Genomic DNA, 13,242 nt, shown 5'->3' with positions numbered 1-13,242 from the left:
TATAGAGATATTATGACCGATTGCTATCTATTCCAAATAAAATAAGATTAATTTCCAGTGCAGTTTTTAGCAAATTTACTAATTCATGACAATCTCCATTTAATGACTGAATATAGATGATTTGTCTTGATAAGAGAAAAAATGCCTATTATAGATTTATAAAAAAATTTAGTTACAGATGTACAAGAGCAACCACTTTTAATATAAGTGAGAAAGGTGAAAACCTAAAGTTTAACTCAAAGAGGTGTTGGATCTACCCACATGTAAAATTGAAGGAGGGAATGAGATGCTTAGAAACAATTTCAGTACTTTCGCTTCAGCTCTGTCTCTGGGGCTCCCCATTTTACAGGGTCACATTCTTTTACTTGTAGAAAAGACTACTCTGCGGACCAAGCTCTTGAAGGCTTGCTTCACTTGCTGATTGCGTAGTGTGTAGATGAAAGGGTTCAGGAAAGGAGTCACAGAGGTGTAGAGCACAGCTATTCCTTTGCTCAAAGTCACCCTCTCCCTTGCTGAAGGTTTAATGTACATGAAGATGCAGCTACCATAAGAGAGGGACACAACAATCATATGAGAGGAGCAAGTGGAGAAGGCTTTCTTCCTTTGGCTTGTAGAAGGAATTCTTAGAATTGTCTGGATGATGTTTGTATAGGAGAGAATTACTAGTGTCAAGGTGACCATGAGTGTTATCACAGCTAAAGAGAACACCAGGAGTTCTAGAAAGTGTGTGTTTGTACAAGAAAGTTGCAGAAGTGGAGAAAAGTCACAGAGAAAATGATCAATTTTATTGGAGGCACAAAAATCTAATTGTATCAGAAGGATGACTGGGGGAAAGACAATGAGGAATCCAGCAAGCCAGCAACTAAAGACCAGTAGGATACAGACCTTGCTGCTCATGATGGTTGTGTAATGGAGGGGTTTGCAGATGGCCACATAGCGATCATAGGACATGGCAGTAAGAAGGTAAAATTCTGTCACTCCTAAGAAGACTACAAAAAATAGCTGGGCCATACAATCGTTGTAAGAAATTCTTCTGTCTCCTGTTGTGATGGTGATGAGGAATCTGGGAGTGGAGGCTGATGTGAATGCTATTTCTAGGAATGATAAGCTCTGAAGGAGGAAATACATGGGGGTCTTCAGCTGGGGATCTGAGAGGGTGAGCATGATGATGGTCAGGTTCCCTGCCACACTGAGCATGTAGGTGACAAGGAGAAATAGGAAAAGCACAGCCTGCCACTGTGGTTCATCTGTCAATCCAAGAAGAATGAACTCAGTTACTGCTGTAGAATTTCTCATAATTTTCTCTCTCTTTTTTTTTTGGGTCCGGTCGTGGGACTTGAACTCGGGGCCTGGGTGCTGCCCCTCAGCTCTTCAGCTCAAGGCTAGTGCTCTACTGCTTGAGCCACAGCGCCACTTCTGGTTTTTATCTTTTTGCTTATGTGGTGCTGAGGAATCAAACCCAGGGCCTCTTGTATGCAGGGCAAACGCTCTACCACTGAGCCACCTTCCCAACCCACATAATTTTCTCTTTATGAAGGTATCTCTTTATTCTTGCTGTGAAGAGTTGAAGAAAGGAGAAAAATATTTCAGTTAAGCATATGTTGAGTGTTTTTGGTTCATTTTACTTAGTGCAATATCTTCTATATTTATTCATGTTATAACAACAACAAAGGTGTCAGTTTTGTTTGTGTAAATATATACACACATATAAGTAATATTACACATTTTTCATTTTTTGGTGCTGGTCTTGGGTATTGAACTCAGGTCTTGGTGCTTTCCCTGAGATTGTTTTACTCAGAGCTAGCACTCTACCACCTGAGCCACAGCTTCACTTCTGGCTATGTTTATGGTTACTTGGAGATAAGAATCTTTGTGACCTTCAGAACTCAGCTTTATAAGTAGCTAGGATAAGAGGCCTGAGGTACCAACTAGCATCGAGCACCTTATGTCCTTTTCATAATAATTTTATATATTCCCAATATTTTCAATGGTCTAAAACTTGTAGCTAGTAAGATAATTAGGTTTAATGATCCAATGTGAATTATGAAGTTCATAGATAATAGTTTCATATTGTTTGTTGATCTGTAGTTTATAATAATTTGTTTGCTTATAGTAATCATATTATTTTATTTACATATAAAACATATTTATAAGTCAAGAGTCTGTGGTCTATAATCTTTGGAGGCTCAAGTGTGAAGATTGCAGTTTGAAGGAACCAAGCTGAAACATCTGTTAAGACATTTTTTCTTTTTTTTTAATTGGAAAGGTGATGAGCTGGATGGTTACAGTTATATAGGTAAGGCATACAGTACATTGTTTATAATCCTTGTTACCCCATCCCTCTTTATCTCCTACTTACCCTTCCCTTTTCCCCACCTAAGTTGTAATGCTCATATCCAACATAGTGTCAAGTGAGTATCAATGTTGCTATGGTTCATCCATTGTTCTGCTGTTTCTGTGATTCCTTTCCCTTCCACAAATTACATTATCTATTATGCAAAACACCAGTTACAAAAAGCTAAGAAAAAACAACAATAGAGAAAAAAGGATGAACTATTTATAGGGTCTAATGAGAGCCTTTTGTTTCCATAAGTTAGGGTTCATGTTAATATGCTTCATTATATATAGTACTATGGACTAAACACGTTGGTTATTGAGAGCCCCTGTTAAGAATATCATATACATATTCCAGTTCTTACAAATGAGGGAGATTATGTGATCTAGTTTTCTTTGGGTCTGGCTTATATCACTTCATATAATTTAGATATTATTTCTGATCAACCAGTAAACAGCAAGAAATGTAGCTGTGGATTAAGCGGTAATTTGTCATCTTTGAGCAAAGGAAGCTCTAGTAGGGCACAAAATCAAACAAATATAAAACTAAAACTAAGATAATTGAGATAGTAAGTATGTATAATTTCGAAAGTTAGCTAAAACATATTTAAAAATTATTGTTATCTTTTGGTTTTAGATAGAGATTATTTTGTTGTATACAAAACCAAAGTTTTAAAAAATCTATTGTTTATAATATCATATATTAATTTTTTAAATGTACTTTATTATTAATTTATGTATATTTATGTCAGCCTTGGGTGTTGAACTCAGGCTCTGGGCCCTGTGCCTGAGCTTTTTCTTTCAAAACTAGCATTCTACTACTTGAGGCACAATGTCACTTCCAGATTTCTGGTGGTTAATTGGAGGTAAGGGTCTCACAGCCTTTCCTGCCAGCTGGCTTTGACTGTGCTCCTCAGATCTTAGCCTCCTGAGAGGTGATGTGAGGTACCAGTGCCTGACTTACTTTATTTTTATTATAAAGGTGATATACAGAGAGATTCAAATTACACCTGTCTGGTAGTGAAAACTGTCTCTCCATACAGTGGCTTTCTTTCTCTGCCCATTCCCAGCTTTACCCTCATATATTAATTTTTAAAATATTTTCTTCATTATATTCTCCTGAATTTTGGTATTCTTCTGACTCTTTCAACATAGTCACCAACAACTGAAAACTTGTTCCCAGTACATAGCATAGACTGAATTTTATTTTTATTTTGATTTCTGGTTCATTTAAAAACTTCTCTGTTTTAAAAAACATGTATTTCTCTTCATCTATTCAAACATTTATAACCCACTAAAACAACTCAGTAGTCCAAAGTAAAGAGATACTGACAATCAATGTTGACATGACTAACAAATGGGAGGTGTTCCAGACTAAACCCATTGTTTTAACTCCAATAAAATTAACCCTTCATGAGAAAGGTAACATAATAAGAATAGTCTTCTGGAATCATTTTCATAAACCATCCATCTATCATGATCTTGAGCTTTGATATATTAAGCCATACTTACTTGAAATGATGCAAACAACTCTTTTTCTGGCCTTTGTCAAATGGTCCTCCTGTCTCAGACATCTTAGACTTCAATGCCCATCTGTAATTTTAGTTTTTCACATTGCAAATGCTCCTTCTACCTTTTTCTCAAAATCCTAAAATAAGTCTTCCAAATATTTTTGATTCTTTTGTTGGAAGATGATAACAAACATTCAACATTGAAGGTAAGTTCTGAAGGAAGAATTTTTCATTGTCCCAGTATTTTATTAAAAAATACTAACCACTCTTCACATTATACAAAAAATGTTTTAGTTATTCCTTTTAAAGTTGGTTAAAATCTTTGGATATCCTAACTTATATAATAGTTTCAATACATATTTAATGTCCAAACTATTTAAGTCTAACTTTTCCTTTCTATTAGAGGGAATAACATTTTCTAAGGATTAACCAGCTGGTTTTGTAGGTGAATGTTTTTACACAAACATTTTTTTGTACAAAATTTCTAGGAGAGAGAAATTTTCACATTCCACTATCATCTCACAATCTTCTCTCAGGTGGCATGCAACTTTTGTCCTTTTCCTTTCATATGATGGGTATTAACTTGTATGTAAAACTCACATTAAACAAAACTAAATACATGCAATAAATTTTCTTGGATGTTTAACAAAAAAGATTCCTTGGTTTCTTTCTATTGATTATAGTATCTAGACAAGAACATTAAAAAATCCCATTGTCCTATAAATCACAAAACATTTATTGTATAATAGAGAAAAATGTATGAAGACATTGGCGTTTGGTATTTGAATTTTTTCCTATTTGTATTATTCATCAAAATTGTGCTCCTTGCTTTTACTTGTACATAACATATGTAATTGAAATCACGTAAGTAAAAACACAAATACAGGAAAACTTATCTTCCTTAAATAATTCTTACTCTTTTGGTAAATATGAGAGTCCATGTCATTGCCCATGGTTTATTAATTGATATAAATGTAAGATCTTTGGGATATTTTTTCAGAGTTTAACAATCCATTCCTCTCTGTCATCTTATAATTGTAAGCAAATATCCAAATATTGATAGCAAAAGACAATTTAAAGAAAGGCTTTGTGCTGGTTACAAGAAGGACAGGTATCAACTCATTTGTGTACATGAATCCAGATAAAGATGAAGTTCTAAGGTTCCAAGTTTCCCTACCTATGCCACTCCACGAAGTACTATCTTGACACTTGCAATGAAACAAGTTACATGAAGTGAACCCTACTATAATTTCTTTCCCAGCTGATGGATGATATGCTCTTCTGTGCAGACACAGTGATATTCCTGCTAGCCATAATTTATCTGTTCCATTTAGAGTAGACCCAGGGGGACTGGTTGAGTGAATAAACAAGAGACATCATGGAGATGGGTGTTCTCAGTATATTAATTGTTAAACAATATCCCCAATTAGTATTCAATTTAGAATAAATGAGGTGATAGTGGGCTGAAATCAGAGCACAGACATGGAAAGATTTACATTGTTGTAAACATTGATAAAAACTGAAGAATGGAAATAATAGAAATGTGTAGTCTTCAAGTGGAAATAGAGTAAAACTATGTATAAGTTATATTTCTTAGGGAAGTTTTGTTTTAGGGAAAATTTGGAATGCTTTAGAAGGAAGTTTGACAAAGTCACCCTCAAAATGTTGGATTATTTTCTTATTTCTCCTTAATTTTATCATGAATTCATCCATGTGGACACCCACTTAAACCACTTCATGTACATTTTCTTTAAAAGTTTGCTTTCTGTGAAGTTTTCAATATTGACACAAGTATCTCTAGTTTTCTGCTTTTTGTGTTTGCTGAGAATAAAATAATTTTCTATAACATTTATGGCACCATAGGGACACAAGAGGTTTTATCTTTGTTGCTGTTGTTTTTAATGAACTCAAAATGTACTATGTGATTTTTTTTTGTTTCTTTTGTATGTTCTTCTCCCATGGTATAACCCCTGTTTTCACTGTATTTGATTCCAGTGCCCTCCATCTTGTTATACATTTTTCTAATTTGGTGAGGGGAAGAAAAATAACAAAATGCTGAAAGAAGTCAGAATACAGGCTGACCAATTGTAACAATAAGATGTACAAGACAGTATGTTGAAAAGGAACTCAGGGGGTGGGGGGAGGGAGAGTGAGGAGCTGGGGAGGGAAGGGATGGTAGGGGGAAAAAAGGAGGGGGTAACAGTGCTCAATAGGAAATGTACTCATTACCTTATTCATACTACTATAACCCCTCTATGCAGTATCTTTACAATAAAAATATATTAAAAATTTATGTCACCAGTGACAATATACTTAAGATATTAACTAAATTCAGGAATTTAGAAAATGGGCTATTTGATTTTAAAGAATTGAAATATGGGTCAGAGATGACCACTAACAAAATTGAAAGCCTACATTTCAAATGACCAATATGCCTCCTATACATTGGGAAGACTGGTTCTATTCTGAATATGTGAAAAATCTCTGCATTTATGTAAAGATACTAATGAAACAGAACATATGTTTGAGATGCTGAACTCTGATTTGTGCAAATATTTGTATATTGGTACCTTTCTGCATATGATAGTTTGCATGACTGAAAGGGAAGAGTCTTTTGTTAAATGTGATACTATTTTTTTATTTTCTGTAGTTTTGTTAAAACAGGAGAGAAATAAGGGACGAATCAGAGGAGATCATGTTCATTTTGCTGGGACTGACAGATAACTCTCAGCTACAAATTGTGGTTTTCCTGTTTCTCTTGGTCAGTTACATCTTGGTGCTGATGGGGAACTTTGTCATCATCCTGCTCACACTGCTCACACTGCTGGACACCCACCTCAAGACTCCCATGTACTTCTTCCTTTGAAATTTCTCCTTCTTAGAAATTGCATTCACCACAGTTGGCATCCCATGCTTCTTGACCAGCATTGTCACTGGGGTCAAAACAATCTCCTACAATGGTTGTGCAACTCAACTCTTCTTTTTTTTCCTATTAGGCCTCACTGAGTTTTACCTCCTGGCTGCCATGTCCTATGAGTGCTACGTGGCCATCTGCAAACCCCTGCATGAACAGCAAGGTGTGCCACCAGCTGGTTTTCAGCTCCTGGCTAACTGGATTCTTAATTATCCTTCCTCCTTTGCTCTTAGGATTGCATATGGGTTTCTGTGCATCTTTTTTTTGTGTGTGTGTGAAAATACTGTACAGAGGGTTACAATTACATGGGCAAGATAATGTGTACATTTCTTATCAAGCATTGTTGCCTCTTCCTTTGTTTCCCCTTCCCATCCTCTTCCGCCCGCTACTCCCAATCATTCCTGCTCCCCGGGCCCCACCCTGTCGCCCCTCTCACCAAAGTTGTAAAGTTCGTTTTCGACATAACGTCTTGTAAGCTCATTGTTGCAATGGGTCCACCTGTATCCCTATTTAAACGATTTGTTTTTCCCCTTCCCCTCCACAAATTATACTGACATCAAATACAGTGAAAGCAGGGGTTATACTGTGGGGGAGGGACATACAAAGCAACAAAGAAATCATCTTATAAATGCGTTAGAAACAATCGCATGAAAGAAAAAAAAACATTTGAATACGTATCTTAGGGTTCATTTCCCTAACATCACCTTGTCTGACCTTTCTGTGCATCTTGAACATTCGATCACTTCCTCTGTGACACCCCCCCTTTCCTGCAGATGTCTTGCACAGATACACTTTTCATAGAAATGTGGCTTTTGTCTTAGCTTTGTTGACATTTCTTATCACACTGCTTTTAGTGGTTCTCTCCTACATATTCATCATCCAAACTGTTACAAAATTCTCTTCTGTCCAACAACAAGCAAAATCCTTTTCCACCTGTTCCTCATACATGGCTGTTGTCTCCATTACTTATGGGAGTTGTGTCATTATGTATACGAAGCCCTCAGAAAAGGAAAGGGTGTGGCGGTTCTCTATACTTCTCTGGCCCTGATACTGAACCCTTTCCACACTCTGGAACCAGCAGCTGAAAGATGCTTTCAAGCATGTACTTCAAAGACTTTGTTCTTTTCAAAACAAGACAAATTTGGACAGAAACAACATGTTGCTGGAGCTTGCAATGTACTTGTCAGGTTTTTTTAAATATGTATTTTTTTATTGTAAAGATACTATACAAAGTGGTTACAGTTACTCGAGTAAGATAATGAGTACATTTCTTCTTGAGCATTGTTACCCCCTCCTTTATTTATCCTCTACCAACCCTTCCCTCCCCACCTCCTGAACTCCTCTGACTCCCCCATGCTGAAGTTGTGAAGTCATTTTCAACATAGTGTCTCCTACATCACATTGTTACAAAGGGTAAACCTGTATCCTTATTTAAGCATTTTGTTGTTTCCCTTCTCCTCCCCAATTTAGAAAAATGTGTAAACAAGATGAAGGGCACCAGAATCAAATACAGTGAAAACAGGGGTTATACCATGGGGAAGAACATACAAAAGAAAGGGAGTGGGTGGGGGTAGAGATGGGAAGGGATGGGAAGGGGAAACAAAGGAGGAGGCAACAAAACAAATGCTTGATAAGAAATGTACTCATTACCTTGCCCATGTAGTTGTAACCCCTCTCTACAGTATTTTTACAATAAACAAACAAAGAAAGTTAAAAAAGAAAGAAACAAAAAGCATAAAAAAGAAACAAGTACATTATAATGTACTTGTCAATTTTATATGTTTTTTATTGTAAAAATACTGTACAGAGGTGTTACAGTTACATGAATAGGGTAATGAGTACATTTCCTTTCAATTATTATTATCTCCTCCTTTGTTTTTCCCCTATCATTCCTTCCCTCCCCCACCTTCCCAAGTCCCCCCCCCCCCACCACCTGAGTTGTAAAGTTCATTTCACCACAGTGCCTTATCTACTCATTGTTACAATGGGTACAATTGTTATAATTGTTACCTGTATCCTTCTTTCAGCATTTTGTTATTTCCCTTCCCCTCCCCAAATTAGAAAAATGTATATACAAGATGCAGGGAACCAGAATCAAATACAGTGAAAACAGGGTTTATACCATGGGGGAAGAACATACAAGAGAATCAAAAAAAAGTCACACAGTATATTTAAAATACATTAAAAAAATAGCAAGAAAGAAAAAACCACTTGTGCCCCTATCTTAGGGTCTATTTCGCTTAACATAAACTTATATGGTCATATGTACATAGCTTTTGACCTCTTCTGCTTGTCCTAGACTTATACTAATTATTGCAAATAAGGGAAATGATGGAACCTATGTTTCTTTGGGCTTTGCTTACTTCACGTAATATAATTTTTTCCAAGTCTTTCCATTTCCTAACAAATGGGGCAATGTCATTGTTTCTGATGGAGGCATAGAATTCCATTGTGTATATATGCCACATTTTCTTGATCCATTCATCTACTGAGGGGTATCTGGGTTGGTTCCATATCTTAGCTATGGTAAATAATGCTGCAATAAACATAGTTGTGCTGGTAGCTTTAGTGTGGCCTTGCTTGTGATCATTTGGGTAAATGCCCAAAAGTAGGATTGGTGGGACATAGGGAAGATCTGTGTGTAGTCTTCTGAGGAACCTCCATACTGCTTTCCAAAGTGGTTGAACAAATTTACACTCTCACCAACAATGCAGTAGGGTTCCCTTTTGGCCACACCCCCTCCAGCATCTGTTGTTATTAGAGTTCTTGATTATAGCCATCTAACTGGGTTGAAGTGGAATCTCAATGATGTTTTGATTTACATTTTTTTTATGGCCAGAATAGTTGAGCATTTCTTCATGTGTCTCTTGGCCATTCTTATTTCCTCTTCAGAGAAGTTTCTCTTTAAGTCTTTAGCCCAATTATTTATCAGGCAGTTGTTTCTTTGAGGGTTTGTTGTTGGGGGATTTAGTTTTTTGAGTTCTAAGTATATTTTAGATATGAGACCCTTGTCCATTGTATGGCTAGTGAAGATCTTCTACCAATGTGTAGGCTTTCTGTTGATCTTGCTGGCTGTGTCCTTTTCCATGAAGAAGCCCTGCAGTTTCATGAAATCCCATTTGCCCAGCCTCTCTTTGATTTATTGTGTTTCTAGGTCTTTATAAAGATAATTCCGGCTTGTGCCAAGGAGCCCTAGATTTTCTCTTATTCCTTCCTGGAATGTTTTCAGGGTGTCTACTTAGACTTCAAGGTCTTTGATCCATCTGGAGTTGATTCTGGTGCAAGGTGATGTATAAGGATCTAGTTTTAGTTTTCTATATGTGTTTAACCAATTTTGCCAGCACCATTTACTGAAGAGGCTGTCTTTCTTTCATTCAATTTTTTTACCTCCCTTATTGATGATTAGGTGGCTATCGGTCTGTGGGGTTCATTTCTGGGTTTTCAGTTCTAATCCATTGGTCCTCAGGTCTGGTCTTGTACTAGTACCAAACTGTTTTGATTACTATGGCTTTGTAGTAGAGTTTGAAATTTGGTATTGATATTCCTCCAGCAATGTTCTTTATGCTAAGGATCATTTTAGCTATTCAGTGTCTTTTATTGTTCCATATGAATTTTTGGGTTGCTTCTTCTACTTCATTGAAGAATGAGGTTGGAATATTGATAGGTATCACATGGAATTTCTGGATAGCCTTTGGCAGTATTGCCATTTTCATGATGTTAGTCCTCTTAATCCAGGAGTATGGGAAGTTTTTCCACTCCCTAAATTCTGCTTTAATGTTCATCAAAGTAATGGGTTTATAGTTCTCTTTCATTGATGAGTCCCTGCCTGGTTTTGGGATGAGAGTTATGATGGCTTCAAGGAAAGAGTTTGGTAGTGAATTTTCATTTTCAAATTCATTGTAGATTTGGAGGAGTTTTGCTGTGAGTTCTGCTTTGAAGGCCTTGTAGAATTCTGCTGTAAATCCATCCAGTCCTGGGCTTTTCTTGGGTGGGAATTCTCTTATTGCTGTTTCTTTTTCAATGCTTGATATGGGCCTGTTAATCTGGTTTATATCATCTTGGATTAGCTTCCGCATGTTGATATTTGCTAGAAAGTTGTCAATTTCTTCCAGATTCTGAAACTTATTAGCATAATGGTTTGAGAAGTATTCCCTTATAATATTCTGAATCTTGGTTGTTTCTGTGGTGATGTTTCCATTGTCATCTCTGAGTTTATGTGGGTGTGTTCTCTTCATTTTCTAGTAAGATTTGCTAAGGGTCTGTCAATTTTGTTAATTTTTTTCAAAGAACCAACTTTTTGCTTTGTTGATTCTTTCTGTGGTTTTATGGATCCTAATTCATTTAATTCTGATTTAATTTTAAGTATTTGTTTGCATCTATTGGATTGGGGTTTAGCTTGTTGCTCTTTTTCAAGGAGCTTCAGGTGTCTCATTAAATTGTTGTTTTCAGATCTCTCAAATATGTTGATGTAGGAACTCAGAGCTATAAACTTGCCTCTGAGTACTGCCTTTGCTGTGTCCCAGAGGAACTGGTACTTTGTGTGTTCATTTTTGTTACATCTCATGAACATTTCAATTTCCTTTCTATTCTCTTCCATGATCCACTGGTGGTTCAATGGTGTGTTTTTCACTCTCCTTCTGTTATAGGACTTTCTTTGGTGGCTTCTGGTGTTGAGTTCTAATTTTATTCCCTTGTGGTCTGAGAGAATGCAGGGCATAATCAATGTTTCTGAAATTGTACAGATTTGCTTTGTGACCTAGAATGTGATCTATTTTGGAAAATGTTCCATGTGCTGCTGAGAAGAATGTGTATTCTGATGCTATTTGGTGAAATATTTGACAGATGCCTGTTAAGTCTAGTTCATCTTTGCAGTTGTTTAGATCTGCGGTTTCTCTATAGAGTTTTTGCCAGTTTTATCCAGTGGGGACAGTGATGTGTTAAAGTCCCTAACAATTAATGTCTTTGGATCTACGTGAGACTTGAGGGAAAGTAGTGTTTCTTGGATAAATTTGGATGCTCCAATGTTTGGTGAGTAGATATTTAGAATTGTAATATCGTCCTGAAGGAGAGATCCCTTAAGTAGTATGTAATGGTCTTCTTTATCTCTTCTGGCTAATTTTAAGTTGAAGTCTATTTTATCTGATATTAAGATTGCTACTCCTGCCTGTTTATTGGGGCCATTTGCTTGGAAGATTTTATTCCAGCCTTTTACTTTCAGAATATGTTTGATTTTGTTGGCAAAGTGTGTCTCTTATAGGCAGCAGATAGAAGGATCTTGCTTTTAGATCCAACTAGACAGTCTATGGCACTTAATTGGAGCAATAAGTCCATTAGTATTGAGAGTTAGGACTTTCGTGAAATTAGAACTTATTACTTAAAATAGTAATGACTAGTATGTTGTCCACCATTTCTTGGGATTATATTACAAACTAATCTTCAGCTGTCCTTATTCTGAAAAGTATTTTTTGAAACAATACAATGTGAACATGAATATATGTAATTTTTCATGACCCTTTAAAAAAGATAACTTTACAACTTTGGGGGGGGCTCCCACGGGGAGGATTGGGTGGGGGGGGGGCGGGTGGGAGGCTGGGAAGGTATGGAAAGGGGAAACAACGGAGGAGGCTACAATGCTTGATAAGAAATGTACTAATTATCTTGCCCATATAATTGTAACCCCTCTGTACAGTATTTTCACAATAAAAAATAAAAATAAAAAATAAAAAGATAACATCCAACCAGGATTAGATGTATTGTTCATGCAACCTTGATTTGCATTAAAAACTTTATCATTTTGTAATATTTAAAAATAACATTGCATTTAAGATCATAAATAGATTAACCCATGAACAACTAAGTCTGGGGTTAAAATCATCAAACCCATACCCAGTCAAAAAATCTATGTGTAAGGCTTGACTTTCAAAGTATTAACCATTGATAGACTAATCAGAAGTCTTAATGATGACAGAAATAGTCAATAACACATATATTCCTTACTATATGTACCACATTTGGTGAATAATAGTTGAAAACAGAGAGAATTCACTCTATGGCAGCATGCAAATTAATGAAGAGACAAACTACTCGTCAACACTTGAGTTTACTGAAATAGTAGCAGGAGATGGTGATAGAATTGTTGTATTGATGCAGTAGATGCTTCCATTTACTTCATTTACTTCCAAGTACTTCATATTTGTTTATATTTCTCTCTATTGAGAGTGGTGCCATGTCATTCCAGTACATTTTTAACAATTTTTTGTACCATGGATTTGTGCATATTGTATGATTAAATACATATAAAACTCAACAACAAAAATGCTGTCTATAGTGTAGAGTTCTTGTCACATCAGCTACATGGGAAACAACAACACAACAGTTTGACCTGCTGCTCAAAATGTGGAAACCTCTTCTGAAAAATAGCCCTACCAAAACCAACCAACCAACCACCACCAACAAAACCCCAGAAGAGTGAGTTGGTGGCTT

The 13,242-nt window shown here is 36.2% G+C and overlaps 1 protein-coding gene and 1 pseudogene across 1 annotated transcript; one reads left to right on the top strand and one right to left on the bottom strand.

The window, feature by feature from the left end:
- Positions 1 to 351: 351 nt before the first annotated feature.
- LOC138838298 (olfactory receptor 6C75-like) lies at positions 352 to 1,296 on the bottom strand. Its single transcript, XM_070037631.1, has one exon. It carries the CDS (start codon positions 1,294 to 1,296, stop codon positions 352 to 354), a length of 945 nt encoding a protein of 314 aa, XP_069893732.1.
- A 3,304-nt stretch (positions 1,297 to 4,600) lies between these two features.
- Positions 4,601 to 10,001, top strand: LOC138838293 (olfactory receptor 6C6-like; annotated as a pseudogene).
- The last annotated feature ends 3,241 nt before the right edge of the window (positions 10,002 to 13,242 follow it).

This window comes from Dipodomys merriami, unplaced genomic scaffold, assembly GCF_024711535.1.
Source record: "Dipodomys merriami isolate MVZ:Mamm:240054 unplaced genomic scaffold, mDipMer1.0.p SCAF_10, whole genome shotgun sequence".
NCBI classification, from domain to species: domain Eukaryota; kingdom Metazoa; phylum Chordata; class Mammalia; order Rodentia; family Heteromyidae; genus Dipodomys; species Dipodomys merriami.
The sequence above is the reverse complement of the archived record's forward strand: the minus strand, read 5'-3'. Positions and strand labels throughout refer to the sequence as shown.